Genomic DNA, 15,406 nt, shown 5'->3' with positions numbered 1-15,406 from the left:
TAAGCCACTCAAAGTCTCGGGAATTTCTTGGTTCACCACTAAGTACATTGAGGAGAATATATGGGCACTCTGAAAATGATATTAGGGACAAAAAGACGATGGTTTTTCATTGATGTTGCCTATGGTATAACGGCATACACCATTGGTGTAGTGGTTGCGCTAATCTTCTGTTATAGTTGAGTTTGTTCTAATCTTTTTTAATTATCACTTTTGGCAACAATTGAACTTTACAAAGTTAGTGTCTAATTATTACTATTAAACTTCAATAGTTGACAGAAATAAAACGAGCAATTTATAACCAAGTCAAGTTTTCTGGGAATTAAAATTCCACAAGAGTATTGGATATGTTATTTAATTCTCAGAAAACTTGACCTGGTTATAAATTTATCGTTTTATTTCTGTCAACTATTGAAGTTTAATAGTAATAATTAGACATTATCTTTGTAAAAACAAAAAAATCTTTTAGCTAAGAAACGTTAGTTTAGGAATCTAAGTATTTTGTTCAATATGTGCTAGAGAACCAAAAATTGCTACCATTAGGTCCAGTTCTTCTTTTCCAGATCGCGTCACTGACAGACAGCGCTTACGTAATCAAGGTAACCTGCAGTGACGCCACTATGTGAGCTCCATTAAGTTGTTCCAAAGATAAATCAATGACAATCGGGTATCCTATTATGAAAAGGCAATAACCGTTATTCTAAAAGTGTAGTTCATAACAACCAAAAATGTGTGTCTTCCGCTTGTTGTGTACGCAAGTCTGACTATTTAATGTTAAAGGAGTTTTCCTTCTTAAAGGGTATAACGCCCAAGACCACCTATCTAATAATCAACAAGGTGTGTTGGGCGACAATATACAAACACGGCAGCGTGACTTGCAAAATAGAAAACCTTGCTTTTCCGTTTAGTCATTTAGGGTTGGTCTAAAGCAGCGGTTCTCAACCAGTGGGCCATGGAAACTTTTTATGTGGGCCACACGCCCATTTAAAAAGCTGGATTTATTGAAGAATTTAGTTTAATTTGTGTCACTATCACTATACCTAATTTTAAAGGAATAATGGATTAGGGAAGAATTGAGAGGGAATGTAAATGAACGTAAATTTATTGTTCAAAAACAAGTACCTCACTAATGTACGGCTGAACAAATAACCTGGTTTAATATATGATTTTTTGTTGTAAACCTTTTTTATAGTTTGTTCTTTCATAAAAAATTATTGGGCCACAGAATTTTCGTGCAACGAAAATGGGCCACAGAAGTAAAAAGGTTGAGAACCACTGGCCTAAAGGCAACATAAAATAGCACAGCTTGGTTTTTCGTTGATTTGAGGTGATACCGGTTGCGCCTATCTCCAACAGTCATCTTCCTAAATTACCCGGATTACGGCGGACGAAGTTCATTAGCGAAAGCCGCATTTTTTGTTTTGGCAACGGTTCGCGTTGGCTTCGCGAGGCCCGAAACCGGTCCGACAAGACATCGGGTTCTGTGAGCTCTTGTGCAAGCGTTATAAACAAGAGGATCGCTAGCTGTAAACGGCAGCAACTTTTTAAGGTGATTTGAAGGAATCATATACAGTACGACTTCTTCAACGCGAACATTTGTTAAGAAAAATTACGTTTTAAATTAAAAATTAACCATGTAAGCTATTGTGTGCATTTCACAGAGATTGAAATCTTTCGCATTTTTAAACTCTCTGAATCACTGTTTTTTAGTCAAGGTAAAATACATACCACGAGAGGAACACCAGCAGTTTCTCACTCTTTGCTTGAAATCTACAAATGCAAGCTTTTCAATAATTACTGTTTCTTTAAAACATCGAATCAACGAATAGTAAAATAAACGAAATTCGTCGTATTGCGCTAGGCGCTGTATGCCATTTTATTGCATGTTTTGTGCCTGGCCGATTAAGTAAGTTACATAAGGCTTGTTCTGCATACCAGATGGTACAACACAGTGTTAGTACTAACTGCTAAATTTGATCATTCAAGTTAAAAACCACCGGTCACCGCTCTACACAATAACTCTATACCAAACCTTAAAAACTCTGTCGGTCGTTCAATTTTCATTTTAACTTACATCAATCGTCACACAAACGAATTGCCCGCTGATGTTTTTTCATTAAAAATTGCCAATCGACTTAGCTATTGGGGAAACACGCTGTTACGTTTAATGTATGGTATTCTGTTCGTTGCAATCAATGCATTGATAAGACTAACCGGGCCGTCTTTATTGCAGGGAAACATTAAGGCAATCCTACCAGGCAGTGTTCTAAGCAAGTCATTTCAAATAAATAAGATTCCAGTCATTGCAAAAGTCATTTGTAAAATAACTTAAGGCGAGTATTTTTGAATAAATAACAAGTAAAGTCTCCAGTTCAAGTACGATGGTCAAGTTCCAGTCAAGTCATAACTTAAACTATTAAGATTGGCAAAATCCTCCGATTATGAGCAATAGCTCAATCACAAAATAAGTCGAACGCGAAATACGGCAGGCGAATTGTTTGATGTGCAAAAATCGGGATAAAAGGCCAAATCGTGTTAAACAAACTAATGAAAGCACTTTCATCATTTGCCCAAAATACTTGTCAAGCCATATAAAAACAGTTACTTACGTGCACTTTTTAAGTCAAGGTATTAACTTAACGCTTAAGGCATAACATCACTGCTACCATACTGAAAAGACGTGTCTGCTTATTAATGTAACGACAAGTACGACAGATGCCAGAAATTTTCAAACATAACATTCGGTTTAGACTGATGGTATTATTCTCAATGTAGTTATGACGAGTGCAACGTCATTATACTGTTTTTGATGTGCAATATTGTTCGTTTATACATGAGAAAACTGTCCTAATTAAAACGCATTATCTTGTAAAATACTTTTCTTTACTCTTAAAAGGGTAATATAACACCTGTTAAGGTTTGAAGCTCAAGGTCAAGTCCAATTAAAATCAGGTCACATCGTAATAGAAAGTAACTAAAGAGCAACTCTTTTTATAATATTTTGCCATTCTTATAATTCGAAATATTTATTTGATATTTTAAGTAAAAATTTGCAAAAACACACGCCAATAATTATTCTAGGATACCAAGAACGTATTATTTTCAACGCAATACTATTGTGTTCTTTTTGACCTGTACCATGTCATCACACATTTACAAAAACCTTAAACCTTCTAAAAGCCTTGTGGTCACTTGATGTAATTTGCCGCTTAATGTATTTTTGTTTAAATGATATTTCAGTTGCGTTAGTTGCAGATTGGGCGAGGAAAGCTGTGAACATAATTCCGGGGAGGAAACTGAAGGTAGATTATGTAATTTTGATAGTTCCTATTGCAAAATCTCCATAAATAGTAGTTAAACATACGTCGTCATCTATTTTGTTTCACGTATACGCTAGCTAGCTTGCCCCTAACGAAAGTGCCTGTATCACACTACCCCAAAAATAAAGCCAGGATTTTATTGATCCAGCGTTTGCAAAAACATAGGATTTTCCTTTGCCATTGAAACAAAAGAGTAAAACAATAAGTGTCGTTAAGTAAAAAAACATTTTTTCAGCGCTTCTCGCGAATCCTATTTGTCTCTTGGTGCCTATTAGTCCGTTTGACGGAATCTCTTATTGTTCAAAAGGCCATTTTCGTATCGTGGCACTCCGTAATCTAAGTTTTGTAAACTTAGCCAATGTATTTTTTCGCGCTAAATATGTCCTGTCTTTTAAATAAAAACAAAATAAACAGCCCCATTTAAATCACTTTTTTTAACCTAAACTATAAATCTTGAAACAAGTTATATTACTCTATTCGAAATACAACCAAAATTATTCCGCTTGTATGGCTCCCTTTGATAAAAAGGTTCCCGACCCCTGATTTAGACCAAGCAAAACAAAGCGAAATAAAGCAACACACGATATAATTTTACATTACATACGCACTCTGTAAGTTTCGCGCCCCACAGAATGGAGCAAAACAGCCGAAAGTTTGAAATCGAGTTAGACCACGACGAGGTCGCGTGTCGGCCCCCAACGTAGCGTGCAGGGGCGTGCTAAAACAATCGCACAACTTCACAAGGACCGGGGGCGGTTCCTTTCCGCGCCCCACTCGCAAACTCGCAGGTGCGTTAAGAAACAAGGCAAAACAAGCGAATCAAACGACCTACCGCGGGAGACCGTGGCTCTGAACCTTGTACTATAGCAGGGGTGAGCAACTTTTTCTAGTGGTGGGCTCAAACCAATCTAAAAAAGGTCTCCGCGGGCCGTAATATGTCAACTTTGTAGACTTTACGCATCTTATTATCACCGCAACGACAGTCAATTAGGGATAAAGCTAGGCCGTAAGTTGCCCACCCCTGTACTATAAGCTGTTTTCAGCGGCTGACAAGTCGCTTTTGTTTTGATCTAATATCCGTTTTGTTGAGCTACGTACCACACCCGTCAGAATTCAAACAGGTCCCAAAATCTTCGCGTCTTATCCGCGATAGGGATCTCCGAAACTTGACATTTTATTTGGATATCGTTACCCGATATTTTGAAAAAAAAGAATCCGATCCGATATGAAATTATGTCATTCCTTAAACAAGCAAAATTGATGACTTTTTTAAGTAAAATTTTGCAGGTTTGAGGCTTAAAATTTACTTCAGCCTTAATTATTTCAATTACATCCAGTTGCAAACCTATTGTTTTTTCGATGGAATCAGCTTTTGGCAACAGATCGGCACCGATACCGTCCAAGTATAGTACCGATTCTAAAACTAGCAATTGGGCATTTTTGGACATCCCTAAACCGCAAACAATCTTTTTTATAAAGGTTGAACAAATTGACTTGTCATACTAAGGTTCAGGTGGGGATTCTGAAATTCTTAGAGCCTTGTGGTCGGACTAAGGGAATTTAACTAAAAAAAAACAAAACATTGAAGTGATAACGTGCTATAGAGCAGTGTTTCTCAATCAGGTGAATAGTTTACCCCAGGGTGAATAATATTTTGCAGGGGTGAACCAACCAAAAGGGATGAATAAGGGTGAACCGTCACAAATGGACGATTGCTTGCGAAAAACCCCAAGTCATTTTGTGCTGATATATATATAGACGAGATAGTTTTATCACATCATGAGACAAGGGTGAATGAAATCTGGAGATAGATGCTAGGGGTGAACAAAGTTTAAGAAGTACTGCTATAGAGTATAGAGGTTGTGCCGAGGTGCAGCCGAAAAGTTAAGACAATTTTAATGTGAGAATTTTCAACAACCGACGTTTTGAAGTTCAACTTTTATGCAATACTACAAGTTAAACTTCACAAAGATTCCTTAATATACAAAAGTTAGGACGAGCCTAATTGACGTTAACCGCTAGACGTCGTGACTTCTAACCTATTTAATAATAAAGTCTGCAACTTACATATTAGAACAGTGCGTTTAAACTACATCCTATAGAGGTTTTTCCATTTATAAATAAAGCTAAACCCCGAAGACACTATATCTTAATGCCGAACATTACTTTTAGCTCTCAATAAAATTGACTAAAGAGTACGTAACAGTGTTGGAAAAAGGTTAAGTATTTTTGCAAAATAACAAGTCAAGGCCGAGTCTAAGTCATCAGTGCCCAAGTCATTGTTAGAGCAAGTCAACTTCAAGTCATGACATTAACACAAAAATAAAACGTTTGACTATGACCAACTGATATAAAATTGACCAAAATGCAATATACAGCAACGATATAGTGTTACAGGCAAAATTAAACAAATAAAAACCAAAATGTTTATTAGGAAATATTTAATGAAAAAACTTAACTAGTCCTAGTCAAATCATTTTCCCAAAAGACTGAAGATAAGTCAAAAAAAGTTGAAATCATGTACAGCCATTGAAAAACAGTGATTTAAGTGTGCTTTAGTCACTTCATTACTACTAGTCTTTACAACACTGTTATTTAAAGTAAGTTTAGCAACGCATTTGAGTTCCTGTACAGACGAGACCCTTGTGAGAGTACCATGACCAATTAAAGACCATGACAAAGCACATAACATAACTATTTAGACGACACCAGGACCGGAATGTTTTCATGTATTTTCACGGGTAAGGTGTGTCGTGGTATAAACAAGAAAGAGCTAAGCTCGTTTTGGGATTACGAAAATAAACCCCGTGTCAAACCGCTAGACAAAAAAGACAATTGTGAAAAGGTGATTTATTCATATTATACTTTAGGCAGTTTCAAACTTTATTTGGGTTATCGATAAATAGACAAATTAATAAAACGAAAGACGAGTTCGGAACAATTGGTTTATTGTGACTCAAACTCAAAGCATGAAAGAAAAAGAGCATATAGAGGGACAAAGCATAACTATATACACTTCGGTAAACAAACAGATATTAAAATATGTTAAGTAAATCAATTAGATCAGTGGTCGGCAACCGCCGGTCCGCGGACCGGTGCCGGTCTGCAGGGATTTCGTTACCGGTCCGTAGCATGGGTTGCCAGATTAAAATTGATGTAAGCCCAAACCGTACGTAAAATGCCAAAAAAAAATATTCAAAACACATTAACTTTCGTTTAAACTTACTCCATGGTTGATCTGTGTGATAAAAAATCTCAATTAGTAAATTTTGTAATTCTAAACCGGTCCGCAGGGCCAAAAAGTTTGCCGAACCCTGAATTAGATAACAAATCCGTTACAAAACAATCGTTGGTGTTTTGCTATTATAACTGTAGTTTTGGGCGCAATAAACAGTAAGCCACAAATCCTACTTTACCTGTTTTTGTTATATACTGCATTTATCTACAAATAAATCATTATTGAAAGAAATACGAGGCTGGTTAAACATCTGTATAGTGTAAATATGTTTTACCTTTGACACAAGAATTCGTCGACGTTTTTCAAATGCACAGTTTTCACAACGTATTTAAGACAACAGTCAATGGTTGTAATAAAAAATGGCAGATTATTCATTTTAGCTAATCACGCAAAAACTGACACACTTGTTAGCAAGTCACGTTTCGTACAAAAGCTTCCAAATCAAACACGAGTGTTGCACAGATCAGGTTTAATTCAAGGCTTGGGTCTTTCATGATCCAGTTAACGGACCCCTATAGTTTAGGGGCACAGAAAACTAAAAACTAGGGTCACTTAACAAAGGGGTTTTCCCTAACCCACTAACAAGTGTGTCAGTTTTAACGAAATATTTTTATGTTGTGAACATTTGAAAGTTTGGAGTTTTGTTAATCTACAAAAAACGAGCGAGAAAATCAAGGGAAAAAAGCAGCAAAAATGCTACAAAACAATCGAAGTAGCCGCCTCAAAACGACAAACAAATGTAAAAAAAAGGGCGCAAACGGCTTAAAACGGGGTCGGAATAAGCTTAGCGGGTGGCGGTGCGGAAGCCACTCATGGGTGGCTCTTAGTCGGGCAGAAATCTGGTAATGACAGTGTGGAGGGCTGCGACAAACGCTTGTCAAGCGCCGATCAAACGTAAGCCATTCCATACGAGAAATCCCTCCATCCTTTGCGACACAATGGTAGCGGTAGGGCGAAGGTGACAATTGAACTAATCCAGGCCTTCACAAACTTTTCCGTCTGCGACCCCCTTTAATTTATTAAAGGTGTTTGCGACCTTTTGGGTTTCGCACTTACAAACACAAAATTTATGAATAAAGAAATTAATCGGTAAAAATATGCTACCTATAGACTTTGCGGGCTTTTGTGTTCACCCAAGTCTAAAACCTCCAGTCATTATGCTCCACATAATATATTTCGTTGTCTGCTTTAGCTCTCACTTAAGTAATGTGAGACTCCGGGGAACCGGGTTTTAGGTTAAATTTAACATTTGTACATCAAAGAAAAATACAATTGATAAATTTGTGTAGATTGATATAGGTCTACTCGCTAACCTTAAAACTACTCGCTAACTCACAAAACTACTTACTATAGCCTTAAAGCCCAGGCATAGTCGCTATCCCCAGTTAGGTAAATCTCTATGGCCTTATCCCATTTCAGATCAAGACTTTTTCGCGGCAGCAGCAGCAACAACAGAAAATCGGTTAGAGGCACGGTGGTCTGGTGAGCCTACAGCTTCCACGAACTCTGCGGCTGCTTTCGGGTTGCCAACTGGGCACGAGGGCATTAAAGTCGATGTCAAAAGGTGTTCGATTGGGCGTCGGCCGCAAGTTGAGCGGTAAACAGCCTCGAGAACTGTCGCTTTTTGACGAGGATTTTCGGATACGGGTTTCGCATGGATTTCCGCCCGGCCGCGAGCGCCAATTGAGGGATTGGACAGTTGATTGGACTTCAGGCGTAATTAGCCTTCTTTGTGTTCCCACAAGGGGCGGTGCTTATCTGGTAAGACAAATTTCCACAGAAAAAAACAGAATTCCGTTACAAATAAACTCACCTTATTTTGCCTGTTTTTTATTGTGAAACGTCCATGCGTCATGAATCATTCAACTTTGGGGTTTAGCAGTTAAACAAATTTGCAACATAGGTAGTAGAAATGGGAAATATCTGTCCTTTTTTCCCGTTTGTACAGTTAAATATTTCCTAAAGTGCTTTACGCCAGGGATCACCAAACTTTTCTCATAAGTCGGATAACCGTAGGTCCTGACTATCGCGAGCCGAAAACTGTTGAGATTTGAGTTTTTTGGGGGTAGAATAAAAAATATTTGTCACACTTTACTATCGAAGGAAGTATAAATACCTCTACAGCAGGGTGTCCAACAAGGGGCACGCGACCTAATAAAAAATGGCACGCAAGCCCTCCCCCAAAAAACTAAAATTGTTATTTTGCCAATTGCCAAAAAAGCTCAATTTGTTATTCAGCCAATTGTCAGAAAATACTAAATTTGTTATACAGCCAATTGCCATTGTTTGTTCACAATATAAAACAATCGCGGCAATCACGACAACCAACAATTACTTTTAAGATGGTAACGTTATACTGTGTGGAGGCTAGCATTCTTGGTGTAAAGAAACAAAAGTTCACCGAGAGACACTTTGATGCAGTGATGCGCAAATCTACACGACAGTTTTTTTTTTCAACTTTTAATAAACCTTCTTATTTTTGGTAAAAAGGCGCTTTTATGATTAAAAAGAACTGGTTCGGTTACGAAACTTTGTCACGGGAAGAAGTTATAAGATAAAAATTGGCACGCCGGCATGTTTGAGTTGGACACCCCTGCTATACAGTAACAACTGTAGTGAGCCTTAACAAATTGTCGAACAGTTTTAAATTTCAATAAAATTTAATTCGGAATTGCATGCGACGACATTTAAACTTTACTTAATCTTCATTAAAAAAACATGCTGCAGGCCGAATCAATTGACCCGGCGGACCGGATCAGGCCTTTGGTGACCCCTGCCTTAAGGGGTTTGGTTGCCCCTGCTTTAAGGGGTTTTCTGTAAACGAGCCAGAAAACTTATCAAATTTATTTTGTTACTTTTATATAGAATAATAACAGAAGAAGTTATTCGCAGTGCGATTGGAATGTCCGGTTATATGGAATCGGGGTATCGCTGCTGGTTCTCTATAGTTTATTTTGCGGCTTTTCAAAAATAGTTGGCTTGTAAAATCGGCGATTTAATCCAAGAAAGAAAAAAAGAAAATAAGTTCACCTCTTACATTCACCGAATCGTTTTCTATCTAAAGCTTATATGCATATGAGTGTTACTTTGGCATAGTGTCCTTATTTTAACCATGTACAATGAATAAAGGGGGTTACTTGAAATATCAAGCATAGCATGATACTAAAACCACATATCACACAGCGGTGAGCAAAGGCGATTCCAGCAAGGGCTACTTTGCTTTGCCCCCCAAACTGTGTTTTTAGGTTTATTTTAACTTTTAAACGGCATAAAGCGGTATGTTGCTTTGCGCGAATCGATAATACATTTGTGGTGCAGTTTTATTTTACTGTATACAACACCTCTCAAACCTGAAATTTAACGAAATAAACGAACTGTGTAGTGTTGCGAAGGTTATTGATTTATTACGTACTTTGTGTTGTCATCTCTGAAATTATTTTAAGCGCGTCCAAACAAAAATCCTTGATACGCGCCTGGTCGTGACTGTTATAGGGACACCGTGATCCTCATTACGAACTGTTTGCACAAAGAGATGCCGTAAACCAGCTTGCTCGGGAATCGACGCACATCGTAAAACAATTTTGCTTTGGCTATGGCAAGCAACTGGAAAGTTCGATCGTTGTTTTGTGAAGCGGCAAGGTGCAAAGTTTGCGGGGCGAACAAAATCCGCCGAGCAAACACACCATAAAATAGAGGTGGCAAAGTCAGCACGTTTGAAAACCGCCGGTATTCGGTTGAAAATTAATTTTTAGACGCCCAAACTGATTGACAAACAATAGGTTCTGGGAGTCCACTGTGCAGAGATGTAGGGCTGGCTGGAAATACGCACACGGTTTAAAATATGAGCACAGGATAAAAAAATATGGTTATTTGAAACAGCACAATTTCTCAGACTTATTAAACGCCTGTTTAAAGCATCGTCCTCTTATTATTTTTTTTTTTTTTTTTTTTTGAGGGGAAATGTTTAGATATTGAAGTTTTAGCGGTACAGATCTTTTTTGCTGATAACCTTCTACTTTGGCAACAACCGGAATTTTTAATGGCTGTAAGCTAAACTTTAAAAAATACCCTTTTGGTCATTCACATGTTTAACCGCTTAAATTGCTGTTTGAAAGAAAGTGAACTTTTTGGTGATTTTGATTTCTTTTAGAAGGACGACATATAAAAATGACATGTATTAGTAAAAAAGAGCTCTTCAAAGTCAGGAAATACGCTACGGATAAAAGTGTGTAGCTTTAGCAAAAAATAAAGGAAAGGCCTACAGCCTGAACCGGCAATTTACCTAGACTTGCAACAGGAAATGTCTGTCGTATTCCTTTTGTCCCGACACTATTCATTCCGTTCCAACTCCCCGTAAATCCACAGTGGGTCACTGTCGAGATACAATCTAACCATTTTACTCTTATTATTGGGTTGTATTACATGACCACGTTAAAATGGGAAGCGGTTATTACCAGTACAGTTCAGCCAGGCTGTTTTGTCTTTTCGCGCCAATGATCATAAAAACAAGAAAATACACACTTTGAAAGAACGCCTGTGGTGTCCAAACCATATAGCGCCGATCGATTAAATATAGTGTTTGTTTCCACAAACGTCGAAACGACAATCGGAGGGGCAATGGCGCCTTTATGAAGCCATGTCAGGAAAAAAGCACGCCAAACAATGCTTCCCCTCTGTGCAGCAAGGGTAATCGACCTTTATTAGGGGCCCCTTTACAGCTCGCGGTATATATTGCCCCGCAATAAGACAGTTCACCCGAATTTGGAGGTCAAGCGTAAAGAGCTCGGGTCAGATTCTCTTGACAAAGAGCGGCGCAACTTGTGAAACACAATCCGCCGCAAGCATCAATAGTCAATTGATCCAATGCCGGCCATACCAAGTAAAATAGTAAGACAAGAAATTTTCCAAGCGTCATATATATATTTCCAATCTCCGCAGTATCTTTGATAAGACTCAAAATGGGTACAGTCAGTTAAAATTGTCAGGGCCGTCGATTTTTAAGCATAACATACTTTTAAACATAGCACAAACATTTTAACACAACTGTATATTTACTTATTACTGTGTTTAATACGTCATTTTTGTAGTTAACTCTTGGTTCATTTATTGGGCAGATGACCATCGCATATTTTTGGTAACCAGCTTTATGTTATAGTTTCGTGCCGATTTTGTGGTAACAGCGCGTGTTGTAAAATGTACAATTACAATTTTGGGGTTACAAACTTATTACCTAAATAGTTTGAAAACGGCAAAATAAACTAATTGTCGTAGTTCAAGCCTATATATGGCAGTTCATGTTACAAAGCCACAACAGTTTAAAGACCAAAAAACATTTAAAAAGTGTAACGGGCTATGGTCATTCGACAACCATGATTTTGAGCAAGACTGGCCTTTTAGTTACAAAACACTTTCAGGTTGGTTAAATCTCAGTTTACGACCGGGAGACAGAAAAATAAAGGCCTATAAGATCGAATTAAGTTAGTTTTACAAATTCACCTGACAATGTTCGCTTTCATTTTTTAAGCTTCTATACTTTTTTCCCGTTTGACAACTTACTTCGTCGGCATTCATGACTTGTAAAAAAACTAAATCCGGCGCAAAAAAACACGATCCGTCGTGGTAAGTAATACTCTGTCGATAAGGGACGTTTTGGAAGTCGCCGCTTTTGGCAAACGGCGGTCGCAATACCTGCGGCTTGGCGGATCCCCGACACATCGAAAAGATCAAGGCCGTCACGCAAAACGCCCCATCACCAGTCGCGATAAAGCGTAATGCAGCGCGAAAACGTGCCGCGCCTTGGCCAAACAGAGAGAGATTAGGTAAAGGGCGCGATGTAGTAGCGATCAACTCCGGCCGAAATCGCTCCTTTCGCGCGCCGCGGATTTGGGGATGATTCGGCGCTAGTGCTTTGCAAGCCTGCGGGTGCCGGCCCGGTGTCGCTTTATTGCCTTGTAGCACGCGACCGGAGTTGAGTCATCCGGCGAGGAATTTCGCCCGCAGCCCCGGCCGAACGGAGTCACAACAAACCGGCGACCCGAGGTCAAACGATAAAGCCGGCACCAGAAGCAGCAGCAAAGCAAAGCAGCAGTTACGCGCGGCGGCAATGGCAGGAGGCTACCGCCGCATTTGGGCGCGCGTACGCCGTGTCAAAATCGGTCGCAAAAAAGAGCAGACTTGCATAAATCGCTAATTTTGGTGAACCGAAAGCTGAAGTTTTTGTTTCAAATCTTTTTTAAAACAGCTAAAAAATCAAAAAACGTTTTCACCTAGGTGTAAACGTTGTTCAAGCCCCTTATTAAAAAGATAAACGTTTACAGTTTTATCACGTTTTCCGCTCGTTAATTTTAGAAACAAACAACTAACACATATTGGAAACAAAAGTTTTGAAGTAACACCACAAAACAACCATTGCCATACCCCTTAATTTTAAATTGATAAAATTTATTTCCAGCGTCTTTTTAAGAATTGAGCAGACTTTTCTGTAACTGCCTTAGCTAAGTTTAGCGCTACAAATACAAATTATACTGACAACTTTCAAGTAGTAAGAAAACTACATAAAACAAATAAATATTTTATAAAAACTCAAAATAAAATAACAAATTGATAGCATTGTTTAAGTTTCTTTCGTTATGCAGCAGTTCTTAAACAGCTTGATTTTAAACAGAACAGGAGGGGTTCCATATAGTCTAAAATTAACAAAGCGTGTATCTATATTTATGTTTTATGGGGGCTGGAAAATTTGGCACAATAAACCAGTTATAAGCGTATATGTTATTGTTTGGAGACAGCAGAATATTCTAGCATTGCTTATTCATTCCAATTAAGATATACAGACGGAAGGGGAAGAAGCGTGTCCTCCATTCCACGAAGATACCACTGCGATGATGTCTACCAGAGGGTGGATGGTCCGAAGAGGATTGAGAGGAGGCAGGAACACGGTCGCGGGATGCAGAAAGATCCCAGGCGCTAAGTTCACTGATTAATTTTCCGATAATGAAACCCGATATTTTAAACAGAAGATATCGCGCTTCGATCCGATACCCATTACGTCAATATTATGCTCAAACAAATGCAATAGATTAATTTAAGAAGTCCAAAGACATTTTTTCTAGTTTGTTAGCCCCAAAATTGACTTAGCGTTAAGACTTGACCTTCAGGGTATTAGGGTGACCTTCAGGTATTAGGCCACTATTTTTTAATATATCAGCCATTTAAAGTGGAAAAGTCTGCGTCTGATCGGAAATCATAGATAAAATTCCTCTGTTTATTTGGTATCGGGCGAGTACTGATACTTAACTTGGCATTGGGTACCGGTCCTGATCCGCTATCATCGGACATCCCTGGCGTATATGGTCCGCTATTGAGATGCCAACACTACTTTTGTAACGGCGTGAAGGCGGGATTCCGCAGCCGGCGATTCGTCGAAAGCAACTTGGAACCGGCGTTTACCCAGCTTCCAGGTAGCGTTAAATAAAACCTAGAATTAGGCCCGGCCCAGCCGCGAGACAGCTGGCCTGGACAGCTCCATTTGAACTCGCACTCCGACGTATTAATTGCCACGCTTTCTGCGCGCACAAAAACGACCCGGTCATTTGGGTAAAAAAACACGGACTTGATCGGATTACACGACCGTCCCAAAAGCGACCTTTTCACTTGTTTTTGCGAGATTTTGCTGCCCCCCATGTGCTCCCTCCTGGCGAACTTATAAGTCGACATTCGCCCCGCCTTTTTCGAGAAGTTGTTTTCTGAGAAGTTGAGATAGGTGGTTACCGACAGGCACCCAGGAGAACTTTTAGGGGGCAAGAGTTTTAGGGATAACTTCAAAGACAGAAACCGTTTGAAACATGATAATAAACGCCGTGGGTTATTCTTTCTTTTGTGCCAAATTTGAGTAGTCCAGTTTGCAAATTGAGTCTTTTCCTGTAGGTCGTTTTACTAAATCTCCTCTTGTCTATAAGATGAGAGGTCCTCGGACGCCTTTTTTTGGCCAGACAGTCAGTTTAGAAAAAGTTTAGCGTGTTTGAAGTGGCCCAGTGTGTCAAAACGTCCAATTGTCGTCGCGGCTTGACGACAATTACGCCCAGCTTTCACCTGTACTTGCCTCATGGAGGCGGCTTGGCGCTGGCAGCCTGCAATCAGCTCTCATTCTCGCCATTCAATCGTCTCTGTTTTGCGGCGGTGACGCACCATGAAAAATTTGCAAGGCCAGTGTCCGATTTCGAGTAAATAGCGATTAGCCAGCGAAGGCATTGGGCTCACAGGATGCCTGCGCTGTCCGCACATCCGACCTTAATATTCTGAGAAGCGGCAATTTCGTGCGCGCCGAGGAAGCACACCCACCTGTTTCGGCCGAGCATAGCGGGGCCAAACGCGGGTCAAAAGCGGGCCTGGAGACGTTGTTTTTTAGCCGATGCTGAAGCAGTTGCATGTGATCTGCGCTCCTGTCGCCTGCAAATTGCGTCAAGGCTTGTTTTGCAAGGAGCTCCGTTTCGAGTGCGGGTGGCAAAGGCTACATTTACTTTGGCTCCGATTTGGAACGGAGCGCGGTTCGATTCCGCTGGGAAGTTGTACTGGGTCGCCCAGCCTTGCCGAAATAATGAGGCCACAATACAGGTTTCGCATATCTATGCGGCACAAAAAAACAACCTATAGTTAGTGATTTCTTTTGTTTGTCAATCGAGAAGCTCGCCTTGGTAAGCGAAGAAGGCCAGGGGTGCGGAGTTACGTTGTGGCGCGCCAGAGTTATGAAACTCGGGTAAATGTCTCGCGGATTTCACACGGTCTTGTGTTTCGATCTCAGGCTTGCGCACCGCCGACGTCGCCAACTGAAAACAGGCGAAATGTGGTTTTG

The 15,406-nt window shown here is 39.6% G+C and overlaps 1 protein-coding gene across 1 annotated transcript in view; it reads right to left on the bottom strand.

Annotated features, from left to right (window-relative positions):
- Nucleotides 1–15,177, bottom strand: part of LOC146135586 (uncharacterized) — a 92,165-nt gene extending 76,988 nt beyond the window's left edge. The window contains exons 1-3 of the mRNA XM_083396082.1: nt 15,075–15,177; nt 14,896–15,003; nt 14,209–14,300 (exon numbers count right to left, since the gene is read on the bottom strand). Of these exons, the coding sequence (XP_083252208.1) occupies nt 14,209–14,300; nt 14,896–15,003; nt 15,075–15,177 (303 nt within the window). The remainder of the gene's footprint in view (nt 1–14,208; nt 14,301–14,895; nt 15,004–15,074) is intronic.
- Between the last annotated feature and the right edge of the window lie 229 nt (nt 15,178–15,406).

This window comes from Ascidiella aspersa, chromosome 8 (assembly GCF_963924565.1).
Source record: "Ascidiella aspersa chromosome 8, kaAscAspe10.2, whole genome shotgun sequence".
NCBI lineage: Eukaryota > Metazoa > Chordata > Ascidiacea > Phlebobranchia > Ascidiidae > Ascidiella > Ascidiella aspersa.
This window is presented reverse-complemented; position numbering and strand designations above follow the sequence as displayed.